General features: G+C 41.9%; 1 protein-coding gene across 1 annotated transcript in view; it reads right to left on the reverse strand.

The window, feature by feature from the left end:
• The window catches only part of LOC146796441 (radial spoke head 10 homolog B-like), a 272,974-nt gene that overhangs the window by 208,061 nt on the left and 44,973 nt on the right, over window positions 1-19,940 (reverse strand). The window contains exons 8-10 of the mRNA XM_085629016.1: window positions 10,529-10,670; window positions 6,196-6,320; window positions 605-794 (exon numbers count right to left, since the gene is read on the reverse strand). Coding sequence (XP_085485142.1) covers window positions 605-794; window positions 6,196-6,320; window positions 10,529-10,670 — 457 coding nt within the window. The remainder of the gene's footprint in view (window positions 1-604; window positions 795-6,195; window positions 6,321-10,528; window positions 10,671-19,940) is intronic.

Here is a 19,940-nt window from a genome sequence, read left to right on the forward strand (position 1 = left end):
GCAGGGCATGAAGTCTAAGGGCCTTATTATAAGTTTGGCGGTCCGACACACTGCCAAACCCATGGTGGCGGTGGGGCTACCACCGCATCCGTGGTCCAACAGCCCTATTACAAGTAGGGCGGTTGGACCGCCATGGGACCGCTGCTGCCATCAGGGATCCGCGATCCCTGGTGGTATTGCAGTGGTCTGAGGCCCCAAATATGCTGGCGGTGCCGCTGTGGCATTGCCAAGCATATTAGGAGTTTCTTCACCACCACAGTTTTCATGGCAGTGAGCCCACCCTGAAAAGAGTGGTGCGAGGAAACAAAGGGGGGCCAAACATCCCCTGATGCCTCTGTGCCAGGGGATGCATGCAGGGCACACATGATGTGCCCCTCTGTATCCATGCACCCCCAGTTCCTGCAGGGGATGGACTTGACAGTCCATGGCCTTCAGGAACGTGCAATGGTTATTCCATTGCGGAGCCTTGCTAAGTCTCACGTATGGCTAACAGTGGTTGAGAATTCCTCAGTCTGGCCTGCTTACTTTCATACAGTTTTTAGGTCTGCACCTTTCAAACATCAAATAGATTTCCCCCACAAGAAACGGAATCATTGATTCTAACCATTCAGTATCCTGTCCATGTCACACAGCGTCATGTCATAGTGATGGAATTTGCAGTCCTTCAGAAACCTCCAGAATTGGAACCTTGTCATGAGGAATGTGTTGTCGACAGAAATCTCTTGTCCCAGGCTGCTGTACACGTTGTAGATTCTTCGCAGCTCGGAGAGGTGTCTCAAAACCGCATACTCCACCTACACAAAAAACAACGGCAATCTTAAATGAAAGTATTTTTTCGACACTAGCTCACACCTTTACAAAATCATTGTGAAAACATAAATTTGCTAGACATGGCTAAGATGCTTAATAATTTAAACAGTAACATTGAGATAAATACATCACAGAACACAGTAGTCAATGAGCAGTATGAAACAAATGTTTGATTCGCTGGGGCCGATTCGCAGAACTAATCTGAGATAAAATCCTAAACTTACTACTTTTGGTATTCACAGAAGGCATTTAGTAGTAGTAAAGTTAGGACTCCTAACTTTACTACTAAACTGAGACGAAATCATAACTTTACAACTTTCGGTATTCACAAAAGGCATTTAGTAGTAGTAAAGTTAGGAGTCCTTACTTTACTACTACTAAATGCCTTCTGTGAATACAAAAAGTAGTAAGTTTAGGATTTTATCTCAGATTAGTTCTGTGAATCGGCCACATTGTTATTAAAATAGACACAATGCAATAAAATATGGCTGCCGGTATGTCACTTTTTCCCATTTTAAAAGTGATGCACTGACGGCGCAAGTGACTTGTAAACGAGCCCCTAAACGAGAGGAGAAGGCTTCGGGGGTAATAGCAGGAAACACACGTATGATGCATTGGTATTTAAGTAGAAAATTGAAACAAAATGTGGTCTAAAATAGAAATGCAACGAGGAACCCTGGGTGCAAATAGTCAGAAACAATTGTGTGGTGCTCCAGTATTAAAAAAATCTGAGATGAAAATTGGTCTAATATATTAAATGTGCCGAATAATCATGGGTGGTCACAATAAGAAACACATGTGATGGCTGTGGGCTGAAAGTGCTCACCTTGAGGAAAAATACAACTAAAACATAACCAGGGGCTTGCAAGATGGCATCACAAACATGCATCTTGGTTGATAAGCATTTTTCATTCATTTTCCCAGTTATAATTAATCTGAAAATCAAAATCAGTGCTAGTTCAAGACTGAAGATATCAGAGACAGAATAGATTAAAGAAAAAAATATTCATCATCGAATAAGGTTATCCACTGTAGTAAATATAACTCTTCAGACTCCTGGGTATCTCAAACCCTGAGTTGGATCGAGAGAGGACCAACAACTGTGCTTCCAGCCTCAAAAACTCAGAGACACACGAGACTGCAGGGAGGTATATATGTCTGCAAGTCATATCCTCACTTGCGGTGTAACATATGGTGGTCAACCTGGGGTGGTAACACAGGAGCCTGTGGACTAAGATGACCATTATTATTATGACGAGGTCCTTTTAAAGATTTTGTGAGGATCCATTGCATTCCCAATGCAGAGCACCACACACTGGACTGTGGTCATGAAATTGGCCAACAGGAAGCTCCCAGGGTTCCCATTGGACTGTAGAATGAAAAGTGGGTGGCCCGCATAGTAGTAAAAACAAACCTAAAATCAACCAATGGATAATAGTCCATATAGTATGGCCAAAGCAAACAAATGCAGAGCGATGCATTCGTCTTATTCGGATTGTTTACGTTCAATTGGTACAGAGATAGAAGGTTATAATAGCCATGGTAACCAGAGGGTGGTACAGGAAGAGACCGTGAAAGATGGGTATAACACCTTTAACCTTTTCATGGGGAGAAGCAACACATGGCAGTTCAAGAAAGGGGGTGTGGGACTTCCAAAAGAAAACGTAAACAATGATGCTCTAAAGAACAGTGCCATGAGAGGCCCAAGCACATATTGTTGATTATTTTAAGAGACCTTTTTAGTACATCGGTGAGCTATTGTACTAAACAAACTTTCATAGGTAAATGCCCACAGACAAAAAAACACGTGGTTCCATGGCTCTCAATCAAGATTACCCAAGAAGTTAAAATACATGCTGATCTTTAATCATCAACAAAAATCACAATTTATTATTCTTTTATAAAGCAGCTAGACAAAAAATGGATAAAGTGGAGACGGCGCAGTGCTCATAAGTGCAATAGTGAGACAATTCAAATATGGAACATATATACATTGTGGGTATCCCCACTCTCAAATTTTCAGTCCAGTACAAATAATGATAGAAATATAAAAACATATTCAATATTACATGATCTCCACTCCAGTGTCAACGTTTCACCGCACAAGCTAATTTCAATGAGTCTCCTCAGGACAAAACTCCATCTAATCAAGCATCTCTTAACTGTATGTATCCTGTACTTGTAGAGGTCTCAATCAGGTTCAACAATGTTCCCTGCCCATGGGGGTTTCCTCACTGTAAGCACTGAACCAATAAGTCATAATAACAGGACTGTCTCGCGTCCGCTCATATGAGTAATCCGAATCCAGCCTGGGTGGAAATAATCGACACAGGAGCGGGGATCATCTAATATTGAATTTGTTTCTATTTTTGTATCAGTATTTATACTGGACTGAAAATTTGAAAATGCGGATACCCACAATGTATATATGTGATATATTTTAATTGTCACACAAATGCACTTATAAGCACTGTGCTGTCTGCACTTTATCGATTTATTTCCTAGCACCTTTTCGGAATAATAATAAATTGTGATTTTTGTAGATGAGTAAGATTGGCATGTATTTTAACCTCATGGGTAATCTTGATTGAGACCCACAGAACCACGTGTTCTATGCTACAGTATGCCCAGGTTCCAATGTATGCGCAGATTGGGGTTTGGTCCTGTGTACTTTTCTGTCACAGACAAAAGAAGGCATGAGATTGTAAATAGGCGAGTGGCCTCACAACAACACAAGAGTCATGGAGGTGTAGAGAAAAAGATGGACAGTGTCGCAGCCAATGGACATACGAGGCTCCGACTGGTGATGTGAGCACTAGGGCCTTATCAGTGCATTGGAAGGAAGCCGAACACAGAGCTAGTGGGCACAAGAAAGAGTATTCCAGAGCTTGGCTATGTTTAGAAGGGAGGACAGTATCAAAGGAAGACCTCCTATCCAGAGTCTGATATTGTACATTCAGCCTTGGACTTTTGTCATCTCTACATCTGAAATTAGACTATGCTGCTGAGGACTATTCAAAATGAATAAATGATGTCTTTAATGAAGAGAAAAAAATCTCAGATCTGATGTAGCTCTGGGTAGAGTGCTGTTTACATTCATGAAGTGCATACAGTAAGCATTGTCAAAGCAATACTTGCTTCATGATGCCTGGGCTTCCTTACTGTGGGCAGGCTTGTGCAGGCCAGAGATCCTGTCCTAAGACATGTTTATCGGACCGGGTACTTCACTGAATTTGGGTACAAGGCTTTGTACACAGGGTATTCAGCTTTGAAGCGGAACCGATGTCATTGTGGAAACAAACTATTTTTGTCTGCTCGCTGTAGTTGTCCTCATTGTCATGTTTGCCATTTTCTTGTTTCATAATCAATATTTTCTTTTAAAGCATTATTTTCCTCATCTCAAAAAGAGATGTAAGTTTAACCTCTACTTCAGTACATTTTTCAGCGTAGCAACTGTTGTATTGCTCTGCACTTGTCTTGCTTATGTTGGGTTACTTTGTGGAATCAATATATAATTGACAATTTGTTTCGGTGAATGATCCACTGGTTGCCGTCTGAGTTTGTCTTGTGTGACATCCTGTTCACAGATGTCTAGTGTGGCTTCTGTGTTATGTAATAAACCTTATGTCTACCAACAAATATCCGCTAGTTGATCCGGCGCCAGGAAACCAGGAATCACATCCTCCACACTACCCGTGCCACGGATGGACTGTTGAACCGGTTTCATGTGCCTTCCTCATGACACCTACTTGCTTGTGGGCTAGGTTTAAGGTATGACTAAGGTGATCTCTGAGCACTGTTCCTGGTCAGTGTTTGAAGTGGGCCATTGTCATGGTCTCCACCAAAGAAGCAAAGTCAGAGGAATACATTAACGCAACTGGCTTCTGGGTGCGGTTCCAAGCCACGAATTTGAGCACACATTGATCAGATGCACACACCCACAAGCACTAATGCACAAGAACCCATGGATTTTAGTACCATGATTTTGCGTGACCCTAACAGAGACTCAAACCCACCTAGTGGGTAATCCCATAATAACCCAATATTTCAAATTGCACGCAAAACTGCATCACAATGATGCCACAATATGTCTGGGAGATTTATTTTACAATCCCAAAATCTTGGACTTTTTTGGACCCAGCATACAGTTACAGAGGCATCAGATGTCGACATGTATTCACTTTAAGTAATCTGTTTTTTGTTCCCCTGCATACAGCATTATGTTTGGTGTACAGCTCAGTAGTAAAGTACTGCAATGAAAGATAATGTTGTGTTATACAGCAATTTGTTCTGATGCAATATATTTTGCCTTCCCCACATCTCATTGGCTCACCCACTCTGGTTAAGCTGACTTGAATATTCATACCTGCTGCTTGCACTTGAAAGGGAACTAGATTGGGACATTGCTTTTAAATTAAAAAAATATGCTTACTCAGAGACAATTACTGGAGTTGTTGATTCTTTTTAATGAGGTTTGAAAGTAAGTTGGTAACTTTCCAGAGCAAGTCTTGGAAACTCCATGATGATGTGTGGCTCTTAATCTGCAAAGTAGCCTGTTTCTCTTGACCAGGCGTCACAGACAGTGCAGGAATGACACCATTAAAAGGAGCAGAAGGCCACAGTTTCAGATGGAGGCACTAAACACAAGTGCCTGCTGCCCTTTAATTTCTCACCACAGGATTTGTCGGCCAACCCTGGGTGTTCCTGAGCCATGCTGCAGGTCCTGGCCAGCAAAACCAACCCATTAAGGTGTGGTGAGTCCAAGTGAGTCTAACTGGCTACCCATTAACCAATCATGACCCTCAACAGTGAGACCCATTCTGAAGGGTAGCCAGTTAAAATGACTGATTGTTTCAGCCATTAGCTTCATGCTTTTGATCAATCAGAATTGGTCTTGGCATATAGGCCGCACCCAGTCAGGATGGTAATGGATTGACGCACCCTCTTGAACTTCTTTTGAGGTTGAGGAAGGTGAGGGTTTTCCAACATGGGTATTTGATTTGGTGACGGTGGGAGTGTTTTGTCAGAGGGCCACAGGTTAATCAGCATACATGTTCCTATTATGTTTTATCTTCCAATACAGGAAATAATAACCATCTAGAGATTCACATCTGCAGACAGACAAGATAAGGTGACGCCCATGTTAACTCAAGGGCTACAAGGGCTTCTGAAAGGGTTATTAGGTAGTCTTGCACCGCACAAATACACCCTCAAATCTCCCACTGGTTTAATAAATGAAATAAAACTAGACTGCTCCCCACAGGTTGTACGGAAAGGGAATTAGTTTACGTTTTTGGCTGGAGCTCCTCATTACCTAGATGTTAACAAGGCCTATGTATCAAACTTACAAATCAGCAATAAAGCAAAACCATGCAGGTTACTCACTTGTTTGAGTTGATTTGGTCGTTCATCCTCTGGAAACACTTCCAACAAGGACGATATATCTAGTTCTATATTTGATCCAAGTATAGAACCCATGTCCAGACTTGCAAATACAGAAGGCACATTTTCTGTGAAGCAAAATAAACATTATTACTTTGCCTCAGGCATCCGTAGACGATCTTTCAAAAAGCATGCCAATAAATCAAGAATAATGAAAGTGATAAAAGGGTAGAAGGAGATGTTAAGATAGAACATTACATTCAGGAGAAAGGATGTTAAACTTACTCTATGCTAGTAATACATAAAGATAAATTAATCACTTACAGTAAAATAAAGGATTGCACAGTAGTCTCACCCTTTATCCTTCACTCTACAGCTATTCTCTTACATGTATCTGTCATCCATGGTGAAGATATACCACAATTGTATTTCTTTTTATTACAAAATGTCTCCCAAGCTATGTAACAAATTCATATTTATATTTACGTACAATGGTGTGAAGGTACATAATATTTGAAAACAGGCCCAAGACAATACTTGCATGTGTGTGTGGGTGTAGGGGCAGGCTGAAAAAACCAAAGTTTAAAGTAACATTATAGTTAGGTGTTGAAAAAACACAAACACTTATGTTTAAAAAACTAAGAACTACTGAAATTCACCCATTATGGTTGACTGAGCATGCAACCAGCACAGAGAATGATGGAGTAGCTGATTCATACAGCAGCTCTGTGATTCACTAATGCTCTGCCATCAGGGCAACGAGAGTTCATAGGCGCCTTGGGGTAGCGCCTTACTTGTAATAGGGCACACTGTCTCTGTTGGCCCCAGCGTACCTGTCTAAAGATGCGCTGTGGTACAAACAGAGACACTGCTGCCGTTATGCACTATCCGCCCTGGTGGCTGTGCCAGTGCTTGGTAGTGGCTTTAGTGGTGCTGGTGTGGTGGGATTGGCGATATGGGGGGTGGCAGTATTCCTGGCGGTGTTGGTTTTAGTGTCGTATAGGTGATGGTGGTGGTATTGGTGATATATTTGGTGATGTAAGATAGTGGGATTAGTGTTGTGTGGTCTATTTGTAGTGGTGATGATGTTAGTGGTGGTGATGATATATATGTTGGTGGTGTGGTGGTGTTTGTATTGGGGGGGTGTCATTTGGTTGATATCGTACTGGTTGTGATGGCATTGTGGGAGTGAAGAGGTATTGGCAAAGTGATAAATAAAAACATTCCAAAATACCTTGGCTAATGGCTGAAATAAGCCAATGGTTATGGGGCTGACCCTAAGCTCCTACCCATGTATATCATAAGCAGCAAGTCACGCAGGAAGCATTACTGTCCACCCAACTTAAAAACACTATTTTCGGCTTAACTCATGCACTAATGACAACAGGGTGTAAAATACAAAGTGCAGGAAAATGCATTGAAGAGTGGTTGTTTGGAGGCAGGGGGCGTGAATGGATTGGCCAGTTAGGCCTAGTAGTTTTTTCTATGCATCCACCATCTGGAATATGAGTCAATTTTGCATGCATAGGAGCCACCCCTGTTTAGGTGGTCTTCCTAAAGCCCCAGGTGCATTCTGTCTGCTGGCATGGTGTGTGATTTCTAACGCTTCTTACTGTTTTATTTTACAGGAAGACATACATTGCTGTAAGGAATCCTTAAGCACAAGAGGGTGCTATTTAGGTTCTAGTCATGCCAGACAATACATGCAGAATACTTTACTTTGCTTAACTGTGCTTCGCGTGTGCCTAATGCTTTATCCATCCTAACCCTCACTTCCTCACCTACCCCTTCTGCTTCTTCCCCAGGGACGGTCTGTCTCCGAACTAGGCATTCACCAGGAGATCCGAGTTAAGTGAGGTTCTGAATAAAGGAAAACAAAATCAAATCAAAAACTGAAATAAAATAAATATGGTGGGGCAACCTAATATATGGTTCACCTAGGGCACTAGTTGCTAGCAGCTGATCTATGACCACTCCTGCTACTCCCGTCTTCAAGTCAATCCTTTATTCCATTTTCTATCCTACCACCCGGTGCCCAACATGTCTCCTGGTGTCGGGTCTCAATGTTTCGAACAGTATGAAATGCGACGCTGATGCTATGTAAAAAGAAAAGGGGCTTTAATCAATTTCACATTGTGGTCCTTATGAAGTGCTAGATTATTTCTGAGATTTCACAAGTGTTCCCTTCTCAACTGTGGTCCAGATTGACTCTGATGATATTAGGATTAAAGTAGGATTAAAGAGGATGCTAATCCCTCACCCAAAAATGGCGGAATACTTCATCCTCAGGGTTTCTGTTCACTTTGACTTTTCTGGATGGTGGGGTTGACTCCAGAGTTATACGGGCAGGTGCCATAATACAGTAGTCAAGGGGCATTTTTGTCAGAGAAGTCCATCAGCTCACCAACACTGAGAAGAAAATAAACCCAAGACTGAAGAATCCTTCAAAGAGGAGCAATGGTCTGCTACACCTTGGCAGCATCTTAAATACACACATTTATTTGACCCTTCTAACTAAGCACAATAATGATCCTAGGATTTGTCGATAGATGACGTTTGGGATAGCTCCGGGGATTGTCCTCACGAATGCCCCTAACCAAAAAGGCATTCTAAACAAAGGCAGAAACATCATGACTGCAAAATGGGAAAGTTCCTAAAAGCCCACGTCGGTCAAATAATTAATCTTGTGCTAAGTAGGCAAGATTAAAAGGAAAAAGAATACACAGTTTAGCAGCAGTGAGACCTTAAAAGGTGACAGACGTATACAGATTAAGAAACACACGCACATATATCTTGGTGAGCCCACCACCATCACATGTCACAGGTGTGAAGCAAACCCAAGGATGAAACATGTCACTATAAGAGGAAGTGGTTGGCATCCTTTTAATCCTAATCTCATCATACCGAGTCTGGTAAACCCATAGAAATGGAGCAATTTTGAAGTCTCAGAAAGAATCTAGTATGTCATACGGACCACAGTATTTTGTGTATGAAATTAGTGTATTGGGATGGGTGCACTGTAGTCCTCTGTAAATGTCTCTCTCTATCCCTTTGTGTGGTGAAGATGTATTTCAGATTATGCCATAGTGTAGTGCACCACATATTTTGTGTTCATCTTGGAATCCTGTGAATATAATTATCAAGCAATCGGTCACATATTTTAGGCCTACATTACACGGGTCACAGTAATACCGATTCAGGAACAAACAGGGAATTTGAGTTTGAACAAGGTCACAAACAATAAAGGCCAGAGTTATCAAAGGGTGTGTCACCCTTACGCTAAGCAAGGGGGCACAAGGGAGACACACAACTGAAGTGAGATTCATCAAGCCACGCAACGCCACCTTGCATGGCCCTGAATGGTTTGCTAAATCTAGAGTAACATGCATGGCAGCACAAATCGCTGCCTTAGGGTACTCTGCCTCAGGGAGGTGTTCCATGGGGGTGAGTGTGGGTGTTCCAACGTATCCACCCATAGATTTTGTCGCATTCCCAGATTTACCATTAGCGGTAGACCTGGGAATGCGTCATAATACTACACCTCCCCAGGTGAGGCATAACAAGTAGAAATATCTTTATTTCTCCTCATTTCCTCCACTTTCTAATGTGTGCTGCTTTCTGCGGCACACATAGAAAGAGGAAAAGCCCTCTCAGGATTGTTTTCGTGCAGGAAGTTAACCCTTCCTTCACAAAAACAATCCTGCGTGCAAAGCTGGTACCCTTGCACCATGATGCAAGTGTGCTTGTGTTGGCGCCAGGCAGACATATGTGCACCAGTGCTAGGAAAGGACAGCAATGCACCATATAATGATACATACGGCGCATTCCAGCTCTTTCCCTTTCAAGCAACACAGGAGGTGGCTTGCTGCATTGTGCTGCATGAAGCAATGATAAATCGGGGTTAAGCGCGCAAGCACAGCACAGACCCAGCAATGTTTCCCTGCATAAATTGCCAAGTAAAATTTGTGCAGCTGAAGTCTTTCCTGTTTCTAAACTCAGAACAGGCCAAAACATGTGATTTAACTACATTAATTCTAATTCCAACCTGCTGAACTTGAGATCAGAAGGTTATACTACACCAAGAAAAAGGGAACCCCTTCCCTAGTATTGGCATTACTCCAAGTGGTCTTACTTCGCAGAAATAACATAGCTCCAGTATCGACGGCCTCAGCGTATAGTGCATTGGCATGTTTCTGATGCCATTTTGTTCATCTCAGTGCTTGGTAACAGTCAGCCCTACTCTTTGAAATAACCGTTTGGGTGCATAGCAATCAATGTATACATTTACATTTAAAAAAAAATTATAACATGGCTTGCTCTTATTTATTCTCCTTACCAGAAGCAACTGGGCTTTGTGTGCGGATGCCACTCAGGTCAGGAGTGTTTATTCTGTCCATCCGAAAGTGGGGAAACTCTGCTATGACGTCATTCTGAAACTCACCCTCATAAGTACGTCCATTTTTGAAGGTAAATTTTCCCTGGGAAAAAAATAAATAAAAGCCTCAATGGTGGTAAAAAAAAGTTTAACAGCACTTAAGTGTTTCTCTACCAATAACAAGACATGATCCTTCATCATCTACATAAAATAGGAAAACCAGCACTCTCAGAAAACTTTCAGGAAGTGTTTCTGAGTGGCTCTAATGCCACGAATTTCAGGCTAGTCCAATTTTGGATTAAATAAGCAGTTTTTGGTCAAAACAGGAATACAGCGCCTGGCCTTCTCGAGTGCTGTAATCCTGCATGATTTTATTTTACTGGAGATAAATCCTTCATGTCATACCTGGAGGACTTTGTCTTTGGTAAAATACCTGAGATTAATGATTCAGATGATGACATTTGTGCAGCAGCACCGACTCCTGCATGTTATGTCTCATTCCATAGGGAGGATATTCGGAAGGAGGTCTTAGAAGCGCGAGTCCAGAACTGCTCTATGGTTTGCGGCAAGGTCTTGCATGGGGGCCGCGGTAAGTAAGATCAATACCCAGTTGATAATAAGCAATAAGCATATATTAGTGGAGTATATAGTGTTCAAATAGTTGTGAAAATCTCCAAAATCTTCACTCTTACAATCCATCAGCCAACACGCTTTGACCTCTGAAAGGTCTTAAAGGGCTTTTTCATTGCAATTTTGTATTCATTAGGCCTCAGATTTTGTATGGATTCCATTCTGTCAAATATAGTCAGTTCAGAATGACTTTCCACCCATGTTGTTTGTCCATTATGCTATGTCCTTCGCTGATTTAAGTAGCGCTTTCGATATGGTCGACCACTCTATTTTGTGGCCAACCTTGTTGAACTTGGGAGCGCCAGAGGGCATAATATATTTTCTTGCCAGGATGTACGAGAGATTAAAAACATGTGTACGTTTTGGTAGGAAGGGGGAATGTACCCCGAACTTCAGCGTTAAACGTGGTATAAGGCAGGGTTGTGTTTTAGCTCCTCTTTTATTTATTTTATTTATTAATGGAATTGATGCTATTTTAAAGGAAGTTAATGCAGATGCTCCTATGATCAATGGTGTATCAGTGCCGGTACTATTATACGCCGATGACGCTGTGTTGCTGTCCAGAACTCCTGTAGGATTGCAACGATTGATGGACAGTTTTGCTTCCTTTATTGTTGACAGAAAATTAGTTATCAATAAAGGGAAAACGTACACCATGATCTGCGGCCCCAAGAAATTAAAACATGTAACGAAAGGGTTTTTTATTGACAATGCAAAAGTACAGCAAGTGGACAAATGTTGCTATTTAGGTGTAACCTTTGCTAGTGACAAACAGTGGACTCATGAATTTAACAACATACGTAATAAAATGGCTAGGAATGCCCACGGAATTTTCAGATTCGCTGCGAAAATTGGGGATCGTAGGACCAGGGACATGATAAAAATATATCAGGCCAGATGCGTAACAATTGCATTGTATGGGGCAGGAATCTGGGGTTATTGCTGCGCCTACAATTTGCAGCTGGAAGAGAATTTCTTCCTTAAAAAACTTTTATGCCTACCCACATCGGCCTCTAACGCTCCGAGCCATAAGGAACTATCTGTGAATTACCTATTTGACCTTTTGTCCCTTAGGCCTTTGATGACCTGGCGGTCTATTTGGCTGAATGAGGAGAAGTCTTTTACTAGGTCTATTATTCAGGATTGTTTGCGATTAGATAAAGCTGTAGCAATACCCTGGATTAAATATATTATTGTGTGTTTCTCAGATATTTTTAACTTGAACATTGTAATTGATCCCAATGCTGTTTTATTGATCCCCAAAGTAGAGTTAAAAAGGGTTTTTCTGGCCTATGCGGAGAATAAGAGAATTGTTGCCGCTGGAACTCTATCCACTGTTATGTTTTATAACAGATATTTGTTTAAGGATGGATTCCCTGTCTACTTAACTTTGGTCACTAGACCAATGCATACATTTGTGCTAACAAGACTTAGATTTGGAATAGCGCACCATTTGGTGGCCCACCCAATAATGAAGAAACATCCATCTGGCCCTTGTAGATGCGATGGGATTTCCAAGCAAAGCACAGTGCACTTTATATTGTTCTGTAAGTTGTACTCCAATTTTCGTATTATTTTACTTAAACCCATGTTTGTTAAATATGGAGCACGCACAGTTGAGCACGCAATGAAATTGATTTTTAATTTACAATCTGCGGATGTATGTTTTTATACTGCAACTTTTTTAAACAAATGCATCAATTCCAGGAAAAATATGTGTTTTTAATCGTGCAAGTATCATTGTTTTAATTGTATTAATTAATCATAGTGATTTTAATGTATTATCATGTCTGTTATAATTTGTTCGTATTTTCATACCATGATTGTGTGATTGTGTATATGCTTTTATGGTCATTAATTTGTACCGAATAAAGCTTTAGTGAATTGGGTAATCAATCAATCAATCAGGAGTTTGTAAAGCGCGACTACTCACCCATGAGGGTCTCAAGGTGCTAATTAAGATTTTGGAGATTTTCACAATAATTTCAAATGCATGTGCTCATCCTCTGGAGAATAAGGAGCGTTTTTTGACCCATTTCTTGGTTGCCTTAATTGGATCAACTGGTGCTTCTCTGGTAACACCGAACTCTGGTCTTACGCATACATAGTATTGGTAATAGCGGGTACGGTACCACCGCCTGGGAACACCATGATATTTGTAATAGCCACTTGTGTGTCAATGTTTCATCCATGACTTAAGCATGAATTTCTGAAAACCAAAACCACAAATCTTCATCTAATATTGTTCTGATGGAGTTCACAAATCTTTCTTATGGTGATTACCCTTGCACCTGACGCAGCATGCTTTTCACTGTATTCTAGCTGGAAGAAGGCGCCTGTGACGTTGTTGCATGGCAGGGGCTACAGACCTGCCAACATACATGGTGCCACTGTGAGTAATCCAAAATCGACTCCTTTCACATGGACACCCCGTAAAGAGTCTATATCAGATAGTGTAAGAAACTATGATCTGGAAACCTTTGCAGAGAGTGGGTTTCCCTCTCTTTTGTAGACATTCAGCACAACTAATGTATATGGGGTTGTTTAGCAACTACAACCCACTAGAACATCAGCAACAGCTTCTGAGCTTTTTGTTTTTTCCCCCAGGTTAGGGAGTCTCTCCATCAGTACCCCACACCCCCTTTCCAGCACTCTGCACCTCAGATGCCAACCATGCACTGTCAGACACCAAATGGCTCTAGGTCCCAGCCCCTATCCAGGCTCTGCCTACTCCAAAGTCCCTCTTCCACCTCTCAACTGTGAGAATGTTATTATAGTTGGCAGACCAGGGTCTATGTGTTAGACGTTCTATTGTGCAGTATCCTCCTAGTTACACACTAACTCACATGTAGCCTACCTTTCGCTTACTTCCTCAATGACTCAACCTACTGCATTCTTATTACCCTTTTGACATTAAGCCAGCGGGTCACTTCTTAGTTCCCCATTCATTTAATAAGCCTAGGGTCTCAAGCACACATTCAGTCAACTTTCCTCAAAGTTTCCCAGTGATACCCATTTAGTTGAAGATCATCTTATTTCCTCAGTAACACACACATAGTCCAGACTCATTTTCGTTCCCCAGTAGCACACATTTAGTCCAGGGTCATCACAGTTCCCCACTGACAAACACTTAGTCCACTGTCATCATAGTTCCCCATAAACATATATTTAGTCCAGGGTCATAATAGTTTCCCTGAGACACACAATTAGCCCAGTGTCATCTTAGTTCCTCAGTAACAAGCATTAGTCCAGGGTCATCTAGTTCTCCAGTAACACATATTTAGTAGATGGTCATATTTGTTCACAATGAACTTTCACTGCACTCATATACTGCCACCTTAGTTCACAGTAACACACACACAATGCGTCATTACGAGAGACTGGGATTTCCAATAGGGCCGCTAATTTGTTACTTGGCCCATCGAACATTAGGAGGTGCTCGGAAACACTGCAAACCTGTCCTATTTCTCCAGAGCTTTCAGCTGTTCAAAACATGTGAAATAGTTTAGGGGTGGGGGTGCATAACGGAATGGAAACTTATCGGGTAAATGAGACCCAGAATGACTGTTTCATCTGGTAATTCCCCATTTTGCAGTGTAACCTAAGGGTTCCAATAAGAACAGCAGATAACTTGGCACCCCTGGAGTAAATGGCACCCCTGATAATGCTAACTACGAAGGGGTGGATTCAACTGGTGAGAGTCTGGGGGACACACAATAGGGCCAACTTTTCAGACTGTCCACTCATGTAGTGTAAACCAGTGGGGTCTTTAGAGCTATCAGTGGTTTTGCTTCTGATGAATATGATGTAATCACCCTCAGACTGCTGTCCCAGTGATTCCCCAGTGCCGATTAATCTCAGGGCCCTCTTACTCTCCCAGTAAACCACATTTAGTCTAGGTCAATCCCAATTTCCCGTAGCACACACTGAAGTCACACACTGTCCCCTACCTTCTTTAGTAACACACAGCGTAGCTCATGCTGTATGGACTAATGGGACTTCTGTCAATGCTTCTGGTGAAAGTGACTAAATCTGCCCCAGTCTCCTCATAGTCCCCCTAGCGACACACAATAATGCTGGTGACTCTTAGTTCTCCAGTGACTGACAGACACACATAGTATTCCACCTGTTAAAGGACCCCATGCCATTTTAGAGTACTTTATAGAATATATTCAAGCTGCAGGGCTGGCTGGATGACAATTTTTTAAGCCTGAACAAAGTCAAAGGGGAGCTCCTTCTGGTAGACAAAGACACTACTCTAAAAAGAGAACAAGTCAGGTATAATACGTTTAGAGTTGGGGACACCAAGATCTGCCCAAAAACAAAACCAGAACACTATGAATCCCATTTGTGTCCAACAAGTATATGGACAGCCACAGCAGTGCTATAATTTTCCCATACAACAACCATATTAGGTTCCTGCGAAAAGCACATGCCTGTCTGGCTGAGCTGAAGAGGACTGAGATTGCAAGGTTCATAGAATAAACATTGTCCATCTAATTCACTTCTTACAAATACCACCAAAAACATTATCACCAAACCCTTACGTGCTGCAGAATGCTTTTAACAGGCAGTGTTCCAACCAAGAATCACATTGCTGACTTATGGATGGCCTTTGGTGCCAGCCTGGATCACATTTACTGTGTTCGCATTGGTACATAAAACATTGTATGCGTGAGAAAAGTGCCTGCCACCCTACACATCAAAGGCAAAGAACCCCATATTTCGAGTCCCCCCATCATCATCTCTACATCTGCATGACTCCGCTAGCAGACTTAATCAGATCCCACAACATCAACATACTCTGCTACGCTGACGATGCCCAACTGATCCTCTTCCTGTCAGATAAGACCCCCACTACAAGAAACAACTTCACAACATGCATGACAGCAGTAGCCTCACGGATGAAAACAAACTGTCTCAAACTGAACACTGAAAAAACGAAAGTAGTGATCTTCAGAATGAAAATCTCCACCTGGGATTCAACAAGGTGGCCTACTAACCTAGGACCCTCACCCGCCACCGACATAAGAAATCTCAGAATCATCCTGGACAACAACCTCAACATAACAGCCCAAATAAATGCAATGAGCTCCACCTGCTTCTACATCCTTAAAATGCTACAAAAAATCTTTGAATGGCTTCCTGAGAACACCAGTAAGATGGTTAAACAGGCCCTGATCAACGGCAAGTCGATTACAGGAACACACTCAAGGAATCACGAAGAACCGGCTTCAGACAATCCAAAAAGCAGCAAAACTCATTCTCAACCTATCTCATCACACCCACATCACTCCAAACCTCAGAGAAATGCACTGGCTCCCAATCCACAAAAGAATCCAATTCAAACTGCTCACAAACACATTCAAAGCACTACATAACACCGGCCCAGATACCTCGAGAGCCGCATTGACTGTTGAATAACTCCCAGGCAACTCCGCACAGCCGGACTCTCACTGGCACGCACACCCCTCATCTGCAAAACCATAGCCAGAGGCCGCGCCTTCTCATACATCTCCCCAAGGCATGAATGACCCTCCTCACATCAGAGTCTCTTCATCGCTTCACAAGTTCCACAAGAAGCTGAAGACCTGGCTCATTGATTACCTTCCCTCATGGGTGATTAGCCCACTATACAATTGCACATAATATAACAGATGTTTCTCTGCTTCCTTGTCATTTACATTGAGTGTAGCATCATCATAGATATCCCAGTTACATTCCTTGTGATGTGCAATGCATTTTCCAGTAACTTACATTCTGGACGTTAACCTCTTAGATTTCCTGTAATGAGCTAATCCAATTCCTTTTCAGTTGCCCTGCAGCTCACCTTCATGAAATTGTCCTTTTAATTCCATACTGAGTCACACCTAAGCCACTGCCCCATAGCTGTCTAGTACTGTACACTGAGTTCACTGTCTCCTCGGTTTTCAATAACTCTGGCTTAGACCAGTGTCCTTTTGGCTCCTCATTAACATACATTTAGTAAACGGGGACTATAATTAACCTTAATTTAGCTAAATCCCCGTTAGTACTGTGTACTTCTAGGGAGCCATGTTTAGTATTTATACGTGTACTCCCTTACCAAACCTATTGACTCATTTGTGGAAGTGAACTGCTTAAGGCTCTCCCATCCCAGCTCGGCACAGATTGAGTTTAATTTCAATGTAATCAAATTTCTAACTTAAGTTAATTAAGTCAGTTTCCTAAGAGAATTCGCATCTTAGATCTAAAAATCACTTGATTGATTGATCTCTTGATTAACCAATACCACATCTAGTAGTAGAACGATTTGAATTTCGTACAGTGCTTTAACAAAGTGTGCTGCACATTGGTCAAGCTGGCAGGTGAGGATTATTGAAGGTGCATTCTTCCTATGGAGTGCTTTGTCAGTCTTAACCACAGAGGTCCATATGCTCCCTCTTTAATCAAGACAGTGTTGAATATATGAGGAGTTCTCTGTCTTATGTATTCTGTTGTATGTGTGGTTTATTTTGTAGGCAAGTATTATTGGAAGTAACCTCAGCTTCAAGCTGTGTTGTGTGTTTGTCAAGTGCTTACTTATTTAATTTTATTTACTTGTGGAGTTTTATAAAGCGAGAACATGACCCTTTCAGGTATCAGGGCGGAGTATATATAGCATTCAGGTCATACATAGCTGGTAAGAAGCAAGGAGGAAATGTAGGGAGCAATGCAAAACAGATACAATAAACCACAGCAGCTTGGTAGATCAATGATCCATGTAAGTTCATGTGACATAGATCAAGATGAGTGACTAAAGATAACTAGTGGTAGAATCCATTCAATAGAAGCTTTTTTACTTCTTTTTTGAAGAAGGTAGAGAAGGAGTTTGTCCTAATTTCTGGGAGCAGTGCGTTCCCTATTCTTGGGGCCGGACAAGAGATGGAGTGGTTGTAAGTCTACTTTTTGTTGAACATCTGTGGCTTCAGCAGCAGGGAGGAACTGCCACCCAACAGTTCAAGTGTTTTAGCTATGAAGATAGATGTGTTGTGGTGGATGACCTTATGACTCATGCAAGCTATCTTAAACTGGATTCTAGCTTCAAATGGGAGCCATTTTAGATGGTTGAGGTTGGGGGTAAGCTGGTAGAATTTCCTGGATCCTGTGTTGAGCCTAGCAGCTGAATTCAATGAGGCCCGTCTTGAGGCCAGCCTTACTTTGGGTAGGCCTTTCCAAATAGCACTTCCATAGTCTAAACGGGAGATGACCAAGGATTGGACAGCTAACTGAAAGTCATCAGGAGTTAATCAAGGTTTGATTTCTCCCAGTGAATTTAGTTGGTAATTGGCTCTCCTGGTGGTGGCACTGATATGATCTTGCATATTCAGGTTTTTGTCCAGGGTTATACCTAGATATATAGTGGAACCGATCACATGTGGGACACAGTTAAGAGCAGTGAGTTGAGTCATTCTTCTATGGGGGCAGAGTGATTGTGAGAGGTGATCAGTAGGAATTCAGTTTTTAGAGTGTTAAGCATGAGGTGATTGTGGGTCAGCCATTGTTGTGTTTTCAGGAGGGTGCAGTTGAGCAGTTTGACATCTTCGGGTGAGGAAATTTTCAGATACATTTGTGTATCATCTGCGTACATGTGTTAGTGAATGTGTGAGATCTTCATACGTTCGATAGGAAGTTGCATAAGCAATTAGAATCAGTTGGGTGAGACTATGGATCCTTGAGGCATCCAGACGTGACTGGTGTGGTGTCAGATAGGGTGTGATTGACTTTGATTCTTTGTGCTCTATTATGAAGGAAGGAGGCAAACCAGTTTAAGATGGGGCCAGATAGTCCATTCCTCTTCTCAAGAAAGTGTCATATTATGATGATTGACTGAATTAAAAGCAGAGGAGAGATCAAGTAGAATAAGTAAGCAGAGTTCATTCTGGTCTAGCATTCCAGGGTGTCATCGACAATGTGTGTTAGAGCCGTTTCAGTGCTATGACCAGTTCTGAATCCAAATTGGTAATGATCAAGGAGTTGAAATTGCTCAATGTGGTTGCAGAGTTGTAGATGTAGGGATTTCTCTAAAAACTTTGCTAGTGCCGAGATGTTGGTGATTGGGCAGTAATAATTGAGGTTAGTCTGGTCCGTATTTTGTTTTTTTTAATAGGGGTGACCTGTTCTCCTTTAAGCAGTCAGGAAACAGTCCCTGAGAGAGAGATACATTGACAATCTTTGTCCAGAGAGGAAGTATGGAAGGGCTCAGCTGTTTGATTAACTTGGTGGGTAGAGGATTCTTGAAATGGTTGGAGGTATTTTATTATTATTAATATTTTAAGTAGTGCAGCTTCATCTGGGATTTTAAAGGTACTCCAGGTGGCATTGTTTTACTAGTGTAGCCAAAAGGAGAGGAACTGACCTTGTGCTGTACAGGTAGGAGCCTAGGCTGGATCTAGGTTGGCAGATGCTGTGAGGCACGATGCAGATCAGATTCAATCCTCCTTGTCTTTCCAATGAAATGGGCGGGGAACTCCACGTGGCTTAGCAAGGGTCTGGTGCCTGCAGAGTGTTTGTTAGGGTGTAAACTGTTGGTTGTTTGATGACTTCGAATAGTTTCCTGGGTCTGTTTTGGCATTGTCTAGTTGTGCCCTAAAGAATTCTGTTTTGGAACTTTGGATATGTTAATTGTAGGAGCTTCTTGTCAACCTCAGGTGCTGGAGGTGTGCGATGGAGGGAGAGCTTCTCCATGATCTTTCAGCAAGCCTTAAATTGCGTCTTTCCTCAT

This window comes from Triturus cristatus, chromosome 10, assembly GCF_964204655.1.
Source record: "Triturus cristatus chromosome 10, aTriCri1.1, whole genome shotgun sequence".
Lineage (NCBI taxonomy): Eukaryota > Metazoa > Chordata > Amphibia > Caudata > Salamandridae > Triturus > Triturus cristatus.